At 33.0% G+C, this 13,897-nt stretch overlaps 1 protein-coding gene across 2 annotated transcripts in view; it reads left to right on the top strand.

Annotated features, from left to right (window-relative positions):
* Positions 1 to 13,897, top strand: part of LOC126975265 (uncharacterized) — a 129,914-nt gene that overhangs the window by 14,157 nt on the left and 101,860 nt on the right. For both annotated transcript variants that reach the window (XM_050823074.1, XM_050823073.1), the window contains exon 2: positions 2,473 to 2,875. In XM_050823074.1, the coding sequence (XP_050679031.1) occupies positions 2,856 to 2,875 (20 nt within the window). In that variant the 5' untranslated portion in view covers positions 2,473 to 2,855. The remainder of the gene's footprint in view (positions 1 to 2,472; positions 2,876 to 13,897) is intronic.

Raw genomic sequence — 13,897 nt, 5'->3', positions numbered from 1 at the left:
TATAATTTTATTACATAATTAAAAGAGTTTCGAATAACAGGTACCGAGTTCTCTCTCCAAATATCTAGTCGCACAGGAAAATATATAAAGAATTAAATTGTTTACCCTTACCATGATTTAAATTGTTTTTTGATTGTATATTTATTTAGCAAGTAGAGAATGTATTAATTTGAATTGAAAATTATATCGAAATGGGACCAAAAAAGCATTATCGGTCACTGAAAACATTTATATTACATAATTGTCCAAAGCAGTGAAAATACATTCGCGTAAGAATTGCCAATTGTCACATGAGCTGGCACTTAAATTAAAGGAGCGTTTCTTTCATAACTCCGCGACCCGTATACTGCCACGCCATCTAATCGACCGCCAAACACATTCTACGGTGTGGTCTTTGTGTGCAAATACTGCTAAATACTACGGATTTATAAAGCTGGATGTGGCATAGATAATTATCATGTTAAATAATAATAATTGTCCCAAAAACGAATATATTAAAATTTGATAATAAAACAAAAATAAAAAATTTGAAAATAACATATCACCTTAAATCATCTGTGACGGACCTTAAAAAATACATGTCCATAATATCCCTTGGAGAGATTGGCTAAGTCTCCTTAAATGCGTCTTTACATTAATTATTTGCTAACGAATGACATAGCCTTTCTTTTAGTGAAAACCTCTGACCTGACGAACCTTTTTACTAAAGAAAAATTCCCATCACTTGGGTGTTGTGAAAATTGATAATTGTTTTGAAACAGTGTGCATTTCGTTATAAATTTCTAAACATAATAAACAAGAAACATCAATGACGTTTGGACGTTAGCCTTCATACATAAATTAGCAATCAGACATACCATAAAGCTATTTACTTTCAATCATAGAGGTATTGACCGAAATAAAAATGAGTGAAAACCAATGTTTATGAGTTAGCCATGAGACAACAGACAACAGTCAGGTCATTTGATAGTGGGTGGTCAACTCTTAATAATAAATATCAACGACGTTTTGTTCAGCCATTTCTATTATAGCATCGAAAATTTTCAAATTTGCATATATCACGTATATAGGGCAATGAATAAGTTTGGCCATTGAAAGCGTAAATGTTGTTACATAGTTTCATGGGCCTTCTTACCTGTAGACTGAATGTTATCGTCTATTTATAATTGGGTATATAGTCCATAGTTTAATTAACCGTGTTTTTGTAATCACATTTTTATTTATAGTTAGAGAATGAAAAGATTTGATGGTTATTAAATATGAAATTATTTAATAACCATCAAATCAAATAATTTGAAAGGTTTTATCATAGATATGCCATTGACAATAACAACGCCGTAAACTTGCTATGAGATTATGCAATTATGAAGAGATTTTATATTTTAATAAACCTTAGGAACGTACTATTTGTAAAAAGAACTTTTCTGAGTTATCTGAGAAAAATAAAATAAATTTGCAATTATTTTTCTCGCACTTGCCACTTCCAGTAGGGCTAGCTTCCTGTCCATAAGTTACTAGTGTACCTGGATCTGTACAGAACCTTTACCTTTATTTATGTACACTCAAACAGAAATCACCCTTTGCGTCGCCCGCTCGACGCATGGGAACCGAGAAAGCATTCAAAATGATTTATTGTAAATGGTTTTCTACTTTGTTGGCTAAAATAATAAGCAACGCGCCCGGATTGCCGTTCTAAATTCGATATTTTATTGTTACTTATTTCCCTTCGCACATGCCGATACGCGTCTCGTGAAATTTAATTTGCGATCCCTCTGAGCCGTTAGGTGAGATTGAATGACTCAGCGATATGGTGATTATATTAAGGCAAAATTGAGTCGTTAATTACTGCGAGGGCTTAGTTGAACAACAGAGGTAGCTAAGAGCGAGTGCTGAATGAGATGCAGAGCTAGTAATAAAAACGTTTAAGAACGGTAGGAGTTGCGGGTGGCTTTGTCTGTCCGCACAATGGCATTCAAACGTCCAAACCGATTGACGCTTTGACTCCTAAGGTGTCATGAGAATTAGTGAGCCATTATTGCCTATAGAGAACGTTATGGTCAAGCAAAAAGCAGATAACAATAATTAGCTTGGACGCTACAAAAACTGACATAAATCCCGCATAATAAGTTCTCGGTAATGCAAAAAACGTTCACTGACTTTACCTGAATTCCTCTTTTTGCGGAATGAGACGGAATAAACGTGGACTTATAAACACCTCAATTCTTGGCAGGGGCATTGTTTAATGACTTTTCTGTAGTGATATTGCACAATTCCTGGGCCGGTTGGTTTTTTTCAACGTTAAGTTTGGGCGAGAAATAAAAGTTTTTGTTTGTATGGTAGCGCTTAAACAATAGGCTCCAAGCTCGCGTGAAGGTGTGATTTATTTACGACTTTGCCCTAAAAATTCTCAGTTGACCGCCTAAGAATAACTTGTGAAGAGCATAGATATATAAACATGTGCTTTTGTTTCAGGTGCAATATGGGAATGGCGTGTTCCGACTGCGTTATATTACAAAGAGATTAAATGTTAGATTTCATAATAGTTTATTAAATTATACCATTGAACGAAGATGCTGGGGAGAGCTCAAGAAAGAGTAGCCTCGGTAATCGTATTCGTGTCAAGTATCAAAATCAGTTCGGCCGACAGCCGATGCTTAGATAAGTAGGGTCAGCAAAACAGTTCACATAAGCCGCGTTTAATTACTAGTCATAGAAAATCGAGATAGCAGTTATAAGTTACCAATTACAGTGGCCACCTCGGAGTGGTATGCTTTGTATTGTACCTACATTGTATCGACTGCGCGCTGATAGGTCGCTACGTCACGTGGCTTCCCGGCGCGCGACTTAAGTGCTGGATGCTACTAACTGTATACACGTAAGTATCGATTCATTTATTATTTTAATTGCAGATTGAAAATTTTTGTATAGACCAAGGAAAAAGTTAAGCGAAGAATACCTATATCACTCAATAACGGAGATCATTTATCCCACAGACGCCTCTTAAGAATAATTTCAGATAAAATTATAAGAATACAGATCTTATATAGATCCACAATAGCCAATAGCGATTGTCTACGATATGTTATCATCGTTATCTGTCCAATGAGCATTCAGTATCCCGGGCCCGCTTACCTCAGTTGATTGATTACATGTTTGGTTCGAGCTTTTACAGTTAATTTAAATTTTATAATTGTAAATTTTATAGTTGTTAACATATACCTACTTTATTTTTTATAGTTATACTTTGAAATTATTAATAATCATTAACATCTTTAACGAATGTTTTTGGATTAAAATAATTGATATTTTGCCTTTTTTAATATGATATAGGTATATAAATATCAATATATCAAACACTATTGCCCAAAGTTTTAAACAGTGGTATGGAAATGAAATATGATATGTGATAAATCCATTCCGCCCACTTTTATTCGATTCTTGTCCAAATACCAAACGAATTAATTAAATCGATAAACGTTGGACTATTGTTTTTACCTATTGAAACCTGACCTAATTTTATGTACTTATGTGGACGAAATAGGTAAAAACGTGGGACACAATTAATTAATTAATTAATTATTACAATATATTTTAGTTGAAATATTTCATAAGTCTCTATAGGAACGTAAATATTATCAAAATCCATTTACTGTGAGTTATTTGTTGCAATAAATATTTAAGTGATAAACTTATCCTTTCTATGTCCTCACCCGTTTTCAAAAAGAGTTTTAATTTATCATTGTTAGTTTGATATGCCACCACTGTATATTTCAGTTTTTTTTTCTAGAACAAATTTCAAGAAATGGAAATTTCTTGATACATCATTCGTGTTACATCTTTATATGTATAATTCTTTTGTACGTGTGTTGACGATGAACTTCTCCGAAACGGCTGGACCGTTTTGAATAAAATTTTCTGTGTGTGTTCAAGTGGATTCGAGGATGGTTTACATTCACAATTGAACTACCTCCTAAATGGCTGGACTGATTTTGATGATTTTTTAGTGTTCCAGTGAATTTGAGATTGGCTTAGATTCTCAATACAGTCTATATAATTCTTCAACGTATGTTAGTGATCTCCTCCTAACTTCTAAACTGATTTTTCAAATCTAAGACATGTGAACAGGACAAATTCTGTCTGTTCCGCTAGTATTATATAATTATATTATAGTCAGATTTAAATATATCGAGTTTTTTAACTTATAGGTTGTACGCGTTAAACAATGGGTCCAAAAGAAATCGTTACACTTTAAACTGAATATAGGTTTCAGTCTAGCGAAACTCACAAATAAAAAGCGATTCACTAGATTGTATGCAACGTGCAGTGATTGATAGATTGACAGATGACGGCTATAATCTAGTAAAAAACGGAAATCCACTACATTTTTAGCACTGTTCGCTTTCAAACATAGCCGGATTATACTTCGTCGCCACGTTGTAAATGCTTATTCAAACTTTTATCAAATCTCACTGCACTAAACGTACTAAACTTAATTTCAATTTTATGTAGGCAGTCCAGCCACTTATTACGTAGTATTTAAATCCTCTTTGACAAAACAACATGGCGCGTAACCGAAAAACATGACTTTTGCAATAAAATTTCTCTCATAAGTCGTTAAAGAAGTTTCGATTGAAAAATTTATCAGCTCTATTGAACATTTAACAAACTTCACAAAGACAGCAAATGTATCTACTTACACTGTTCTACCAATTTGCATAACCAAAGAACATGAGCGAATCACATTGCCGCGTAGGCTGTTTGTCGTAAAGCTATATCATATTACATATTACTAATATCGTATGTCTAGACGTATTGTGCGGTGGCATTTTTAACTAAAGTGGGCGTTATTAAAAACGTATTAATCATGGCCGGAATGTTTTTGTTCTCTAATGAATCGCCGAATTTCTAAGACATCGAGCTTGATGCTGGTAAAAAAAGTAAAACTTGTATTGATTGTGAAGCGTGTTCGAATAAGGGGTTAACTTTCTTTATTAATATAAAGGTATGGATAGACTTGTACAGATAATTAATAATTTAATAAAAACTTTAATGCCTTTAATATAGTGTAAATAATTTTTTTTTTAAAGATTCTTCGCCAGTTAAGAATTATAAATTATTGTTTGTTATTCTATATTGGGAGGTGACTAGGTGTTAGTAGTAAGTCTGCTTAAAAAGTCCGGCATGTAATCCAGGTTTTTTATTTTTTATTTATTTAAAACAAATGGTAGTTTATAGCTTACAATACAATAACACACACTTAAACTTTAAGAAGCTTATCTGTGTGTGAAGCCGCTTATAATTAAATTAAACTAATATTTAAAAAGAAAAGTAAAGAAGAATTTTCAATTAGTCACACATAGATGTATCGTAAACAAAGTAGAATAGCAATCATTAAAAAGTAAATTATAAAATAATTATCGACTAAACGTTAACAATTACAAATTATTGTTATAGTAATCTACTTTAAACAGCAGATAAAATATATTTAATAAGGATTCTGTAAAAAGTATTCTTTTAACGATGACTTTTATTTTATTTTTGAATCTCTAGTTAGTTATATCACTGACTTGTCTAAATAATGATGAAATAATACATAAAATATATACAAATATATTTCACATACACAATTCAATTACACTTAAGTATATTGTATTGTCAAATGTGTTAAAGCATTAGAATTTGCGTGGAACAACGTAGTTCAGTAAGGTTAGGTGTTCCAGTGAACTGTTTGCTGTTTGTATTTCGTTACTTATGCATTCCGTTATTTAAGAAAATAATCATGCGTTTATACGTGATGTACGAGTAAGTTCTTTATTTTATAGTTAGAGATGTCTGGTCCACATGAAATAAACTATAATTAAAATAATCTTTTGTCGATACTTATCAGATGGTATGACTACCAAACAGCTGTCTATAGATAAAACATACACAGTTTGTAAGGGCGCTGGACGGAAACAAAGACGCGGGATCGAGTCACGTATCGTTAATGAATTTTGGCTACAAAATAAATTTGTACACATAAATATTAACTGCCTAAATACCCATTTAACAGTCGTTTAACCATAATATTTCTTGAATAATAACACTATTAACGAATCAATTCAATGTGCCTACAGACCTATTTCACATACATCTCACAGAATATTCATTCACATCAAGAAATAAATAATATCTTAGACTTGTGCAAATTACTTGTAGACGTACTCGAAATTCCGTTAGCCTCTTGCCTCTAACGATCAATTGTAAACGCACGGCTCTCCAAATCTAATCGTCGGATTTATTTAAGTGATTGTTGGTGATTGTAATAAAATGATATGTTGTGCTAGGTGCGAATTATTAAGAGTCTAGTTAACGCTCATTTAAATGTATGTTTATGTTAGAATTATTTGTACTATTATATATTTTTCTGCTGTGAAGCAGTAATATAAAAGCATTATAATGTTACGGTCAGAAGGGCGCCGTAGCTAGTGAAATTACTGGGCAAATGAAACTTAACATCTTATGGCTCAAGGTAACGAGCGGAATTGTATTGCCGCTCAGAGATTTTGCATTTTTCAAGAATCCAGAGCGCACTGTGTTCTATTGTACTTTACACTATAACTTTCACAAAATAAGGATTATTATAATTCTGGCAAATTGCAATTATAAATTTTACAAATTGAGAGCCTTTTGACAGCCTATTATAAAAGGATGAGGAGGACTAATAGTTTCTATGGAGTAATATTTACCAGTGGGAATTTCTGATCAGATGGGTACAAATGGCCGTACAAAATACGATCATGTATTTAGGCTAAAATCCTAGTGGCTCTACATTGTAACGAGCAGAGGGTATATACCATCAGCTACACAAATTATTACTCGGCTCGTCAATTCTTATAAAAAATAGCTACCATTTTTCGGTCAAAAAACAGCCAAAAAATGGAAAATATGCTAGAAATAAATTTTTTATATAATTTTTCTTCCCGAACACTAGTGGTGTATTTTAATTTAAAAAAATATCATTATTGCAACGGATAAAGATTTTAAATAGAACCAGCCTTAAGGTTCCTCACGAGCACATAAGCCAGGCCCCTAAAAAGCAAGAAACATTTATTATGATATAACTATTGTTTAAGTCGACTGTAAAATATATGAAACGTGTCTAGACAACTTAAGCACAAATATTACGTAACCCAATATTGTAGAACAGTTGTTAAACAGTAGGTGTTCCCAACCACCATTTGATAAGTGTCGAGGGACAGTGGGAAAGTATTCGAATTTAAATTTACTGTCGCTTATAAAAATTACCTTTACATTAAATTGGTTGATAATTGATCGGACATAATACTTAATGTTGGCACAGCACGCTTACAGTAAGAAAGTTTTATTTTGTATGCTTTACATTACGTACTTCGAATAAAATTATAAACATTGAATTAAATAGTACACTCAATGTATTTACTATTTATGTTTTTCATCAATACTCATTAAAATGCATTTTTTTCATATAAATACCACTGAAAGACATTACATACTGGTTGTTTTTAATAAACTTATACACGGCTGAGATAAATTGTTTTATTATGGAGTTTTATTTGAAGCTAGTAAAATTGGTGGATTATGATATGATAATAGTGAATAACTAAGTAGAGAGAAGTCTCATTGGCCATATTTGGTATTTTTCAACAGTTTCATTAGTTAAATATCAGCTCGAACCATTTGACCGCTTGCAACTCAGAGCTGCTTGAATTGTTGGAGACCCAATGCTCTGTGAACGGCTCGATCACCTGGGGTTGCGTAGAGACGTCGCTTCAATGTTTGTGTTCTATCGCATTTATCACGGGGAGTGTTCCGAAGAGCTGTTTCACCTGATTCTTGCCGCCAAACTTCACCTTCACACAATACGCATCAAATTAGGATATATGAGGTTGAGCTTTCTTCCACGTACTAAAAAGCTGTGGAATGAGCTTCCTAGTGTGGTATTTCCGGGACGATACGACATGAGAACCTTCAAAAAAAGCGCGTACACATTCCTTAAAGGCCGGCAACGCTCCTGTGATTCCTCTGGTGCTGCTCTTGCATGTGGGTGGCGGTGATCACTTAACATCATAACATCGCTCGTTTGTCATCGATTTCCATAAATTGAATCCCCTTTTTGAAGTGGAACTCCCACAGTACTGCCTGACAACTGACTACTCTGTGATTTAAAGTTTATTAAATACATTGTTGATTCTTATTGATTTTATGAAGTGAAACTTCTATATTGACGTATGGCAGAATTAAAAAAAAAAAGAAATCGTACACGCTTTTCTGTTACACTCGACGTTAATGATTATGATTATTATAATCTTGATTATGATGTTTATAATTGATGATGATATGATGGAATTCGAAAAATAAGTAGCCATAAACCATCTAGGATAAATTTCGCATCGAATGGTGGTAGTTTCATACGATCAGTGGTCGATACGATCAGTGGTTTAGGTGTGAAAGAGCCTCAAACAAAGACCATTTTCATTATTTATATAAAGACATAGAGATAGAAAAATGAATACTTGCTAATTTCAACGGATTTATATATTTACTGCTGATACTTTTTAAAATAATAATGTAATGTTGACACACACTTTTACACGAATTATCTTGCCCCAAACTAGGCATAGCCTGTACTATGGGTACAAGTCAACGATATATTAAATACAATATACTTACTTAAACATACAATATCTGGACGACCGAGCCTTGCTCGGATTTTTAAGAATGTACAAAACTTGAACAAAAAAAATACTATAGGACATCTGGATTCGAACCAGGGTCTTCTGCTTTCAGATCACCCAATGTCCCATCTGAGCTATTATAGTCTTGTGTATATAATATATATATATATATATATATATAAAACACGGATAAATTACATTTTTTAATATTGAAACCTAGCTAGGTCGAATTCTCGCCCCCGAAACTACCTGTATGTTCAGAATATATATATATATATAAGAATTGCTCATTTAAAGATATTAGATAAATACATCCATGACTCGGAAACAAACATCCATATTTATCATATAAATGATTGCACCTACCGGGATTTGAACCCGGGACCTCTAGCTTAGTAGTCAGGCTCACTAACCATTTGGCTATAGGGGTCGAATTTTAATTGTATTTTTCGCTTCTTACGGGTGTACACTATTAGGTACACACACCCTGTTTTATATATTAATAGCGGTATAGAATTGCCGTTTCTATTGTTTTAACTTTCTCTTAGTTTTTCAAGAGGCAACTATATCTTTCGTAGTTACGTAGAGTGTATGCAGAAGACGTCTCTGTTGACATGTCACAATATACAATCACGTTTGGAAAGTGACTTTTACCTGTATGTGGGCGTCTTTATTCGGTGCGTTAAGGACTGTGGGACTTTAGACGATGGTAATTTTTTATGATACACACAGCTTATTTTTATTAATTTCGAATGTTTCTACTGTTATAAGTTATATCGGCATGATAAATTGATAATTGTCATCGTAAATCATTGTAATTTGATAAAAGCGCCGCTTGGGAATCGGATAGGTAGCTGGGAATATGGTTCTTAAGGGTTTCAAATGTTGAGTAATTTCAATATTTTGTTTATTAACTCGCTTTCGGTGTTTTTTCAGAACATTTGACATTTGGAAATTTTACTTAAAAAAAAGAAACATAGTAGAACTTTAAGCGTTTGTACCTGGTTTCTACCGAGTCAAGCCCTTGAACCTTAGATTGCTGTTAGACAACCGATAACAAACAAGCCAGGTTTATTACTATTATATGCGTGACAAGCTACGTCCTACACAATTTATATGTCACTTTGTATTAGTGTAAATTGTACACCTCAATTATTATCCACGTTTTCACACGTCATAGTCTATCTAGACGTATAAATGATGTACACCTTGGATATCCTTAGACGCTCCTTGACTCCTAGTCAACATGGCTGTGTTCAAATTCTAGTCTAGCTGATTGTTGCAGATGCTAAGGTTTTTCTCCCAAGGATAAATCGCCATTATTGTGACCCTTATTAGGATCTCAAGTAGTTAATTTGGTAGTGGAAATCTTTAGTTGAAAAAAAAAGATATTAATTAGATTTCATACCGTATGGTTTCTCTGCTTATAGAGTAACTATAGCATGTTGGATAAGGATGCTAAAACATATACATTTAGAAGAAAATTTTAATAATCAGCGTTTTCAAAACTGAGGCACATTTCTTAAATAGCAGACTCATAACACTCGATAATACAATTAGCATTAGTTCTCTTATGCAAAACTGTTCAATCATTACTTATTTATTCGATTTCGACTTAGGTGATTTCATTATTGGAATCACTCATCTCAGTGAGAATGTGACGACAGTCATATTATAATGAATATTCAAGTCATAAATTTGATTGTCATCAATGTAGATATCAGAGGCACAAAGAATGGGACGTGGTCGTAAATTAATTAGTACGGTGAAGCTACACGCGATGCATTCAGGTGGTCTCTTAGTTGAAGAGGGAAGTTCGACGATAAAGGATTTGGGAGATATTATCATATACTATTGTACGTACACTACATTCATATGAGTTAGTGATTAAGACATAACCAATAAGTAGAAAGTTTCGTTCAAAAGAAATCTTTATCAACAAACATGTTAATGTAGTGTTTAAGCAAAAACTGTGTTGCACTATTTGACAATATTTAGATGACGTCATAACTTTAACTTTTATCCGTAACCGTCCAATCTTCGCCGTTACTGCTGTTGTAAATGTTAAGTAGCTAAATAGCAACCTGTTAAAAGTTTCCGATAAATATTTGTTATTGACTCGATATTTCACTTTTTAAATTTAACTATGGCAATGAATACGATGGTGAAACACATACCGTAGGCTATGGTAAAGTCAGCGTCACTAATAACGTTAAATTTGACTTAAACCTTAACAGCTAATATTGTGTAAACCAGCCTTAATATGATTAGATGAAGTATAAATTAGCCGGCATCATTTCAGAAATGGATAGCTAGGCTGATCCGTTGGCCGAACTAGCTGTCAGCATTTAGTTTTCTTTAAGACCTATTAAGACGCGTACTTTGTACATTTTTCGCGCCCTGGGCCCCAAGTGCCAAGTGTCTCGACTAAAAACGGCACAAAGATGTAAGACTCAATACGACCAACATATTTACGACGTTTGCCGTCTTCGGCAGTTGAAACAGCAACTGAAGGTTTGAGGCTTGGGCATGAGAAATAGCCAGATATTACTAGAATTTACCTACATTTATACAACGTAGAATTCATACGTTTTCTTCCGGTCATAGGACAAACCTTTTATATTTTTGTATATTCCCGAAAGTAATAGCTTATTCACGAAATAGATTGTATATTTAGATGTGATTCTTGTTGTCCAATTAGTAAATTGGTGTTGTAGAATTTAATTCTTAGCTTTTCAGTTAACAATTAATAGGTTATGTTTCTCGAGAGTTCCATTACCAGATTGCGTTTTTGTTTTTCTGTTTCTTTTGTTATCTTCCTTTGTTTGTTTGTTTATTAATTGATAAGATAATGTTTGAGTATTTTGGTCGAGTAAACATAATGCATAATAATTATAGATGTTATATATTATTATAGATGATTTTGGCTACAAATTAACTATAATAATTATAGTTTATGTAGTAGCCAAAATACCGTACATTACATGACCATTTCGTGTTCATATCCCGCAGATGGGTCTTTGTAATATACTTCATTTACCTTCATCTTCTGGATTACGGGTGTACTACTCGTTTTAGTCTTCTAGACTATATCAGTATTGTCAAGGAGCTGGATTGTCTCGACATTCACATGATTGCGACGTCTATGTTGATGAGCTTTAGCATATTTTTGGATAAATTTGTCAACAAACTCTTGAGTTGAGTTACAGGTTTTGGTACTATGTTTCCGAAACGACATGGGTGTCATGAAAAAAACGCGTGCAACATTCAAAAAGATCGGCATTGCTACTGTGATTCCTCTAGTATTGCAAATTGACAATGACATGTTAGTTTACCTACCTTACTCTAGGAGACAGGCATTGATTGCACGTATCTTGATGAATCTGCAACACGTTGCCAAACAAACAGACAAAACTCCAGTAGAACTTATCTTCAATTTGCAAATTATAATGCTATGTTCCACTCAAACTTAATAACTCAGATCTAATTTCCTAGATAAACTACACTCTCCATTAGACTATAAATTAGTTGCGCTGTCAACTCTAAATAAACGCGTAAATGAAACGCTCCCAACATTGATTTCGTGTACATCATAATAGGATGCTGTCGCTGTTTTTGATCTGATCTTCCAATATGGATAATTGTGGGTTTAGTGGCGTCGGGCGCAAGTGACGGGCGTTCGCGTAAACGTCCACCCATAGCTGACCTTAAGCAGGTGCGGTACACCTATTAACATTTCAGTTAGTTTAACAAACAGCCGCGTAAGATAATATTTAATTTAATCCAGAAATTGTTGATTTTCTTTGAAGGTTAATAGTGAATTCTTAAATATACATAAATTGTTTAATCATATGAATTTATCACACCATTTTCAGATGAATGCTTTCAAAGTTTTAAGTGATAACAGACAAAAAATAAGACCAGTGGGAGGCTCCTTTGCACAGGATGCCGGCTAGATTATGGATACCGCCACGGTGAAACAGTAATGTGTAAGCATTATTGTGTTTCGGTCTGAAGGGTGCCATAGCTAGTGAAATTACTGGGCAAATGAAACTTAACATCTTATGTCTCGAGGTGATGCGCGCTTTTGTATTGCCGCTTAGAATTTTTGTGTTTTTCAAGAATCCTGAGCGGCACTGCATTGTAATGGGCAGGGCGTATCAATTACCATCAGCTGAACGTCCTGCTCGTCTCGTCCCTAGATACTGGAAACGTAAGCGCTGACAGCTATTTCAGCCAATGGATCAGCCTAGCTATCCAACGTGGAAATGCTGCCAGTATTCTTGGTACGCTATCTCGTAGTAATAGTTTTAACTTCATGTAATCATATTAATAATTTCAAATATATAAGCATGGTTTTGTTTCAACTAAATTTTTTTTTCATTTTGATTAATAGGTAAAATTAATTCTAACATTTTATTTAACCATTTACCGAATTCGCTTCGAGGCGAAAAATTTCCTTTTAGCGAATATTAATAACTTTAGACATTGTATAATTAATTGTAATTTTTATACGTTATTTCCTTATAACTTGTACGTCATCAAGGATAATATTTTATAAGTTCATGTAAGTTTAATAAATAGTTATTAAAGTAATTCACGGGGAGGTTATTATTCATATCATGATTCGCTGATGTCTTCGTCGTCTGATAAATAAGCTGTCTATATTGTATATTAAAAATGCACCGATAAAATTTATAATTGAGTAATTCGTGTGATAACTCTAAATTAACTCATAAATTACAATCGAAGTATGCAACTACATATATACTAGTTAAATTGCTTTCATATTAATTGGTAATTTAGTTGTTATTTAGTAGATCAATTATTGTAGATTAACATTAGTAAGATAATTATTTTTTTTAAAGCAATGATTGTACAATGTTTTTTAATATTTAGAATGGGATTATTCACAAACTCATACGCGTTTCACGTAAGTTTTCATATTTTGTGTATTTCAATCGATACATAAGAAATATTTTCCAAAACTCACTAAAGTTAAATCTAGTTAAATTTAGGCGTATTATATCAATTAACTGAACTTTTTTTTATATAAATCGATTACCATTGTTCTTTTTCAGTAATATTTAGTTAAATAAACTGTACTTGTCACATTAGAAACTTTAAGTCTTAGTGAGAAATTTCTAAGGAACAATTGTTTTAGTATTATAAGCCACTTATTTGTACCTAGATTTTAGATA

The sequence above is a fragment of the Leptidea sinapis genome, chromosome 35 (genome assembly GCF_905404315.1).
Source record: "Leptidea sinapis chromosome 35, ilLepSina1.1, whole genome shotgun sequence".
Lineage (NCBI taxonomy): Eukaryota > Metazoa > Arthropoda > Insecta > Lepidoptera > Pieridae > Leptidea > Leptidea sinapis.
The sequence above is the reverse complement of the archived record's forward strand: the minus strand, read 5'-3'. Positions and strand labels throughout refer to the sequence as shown.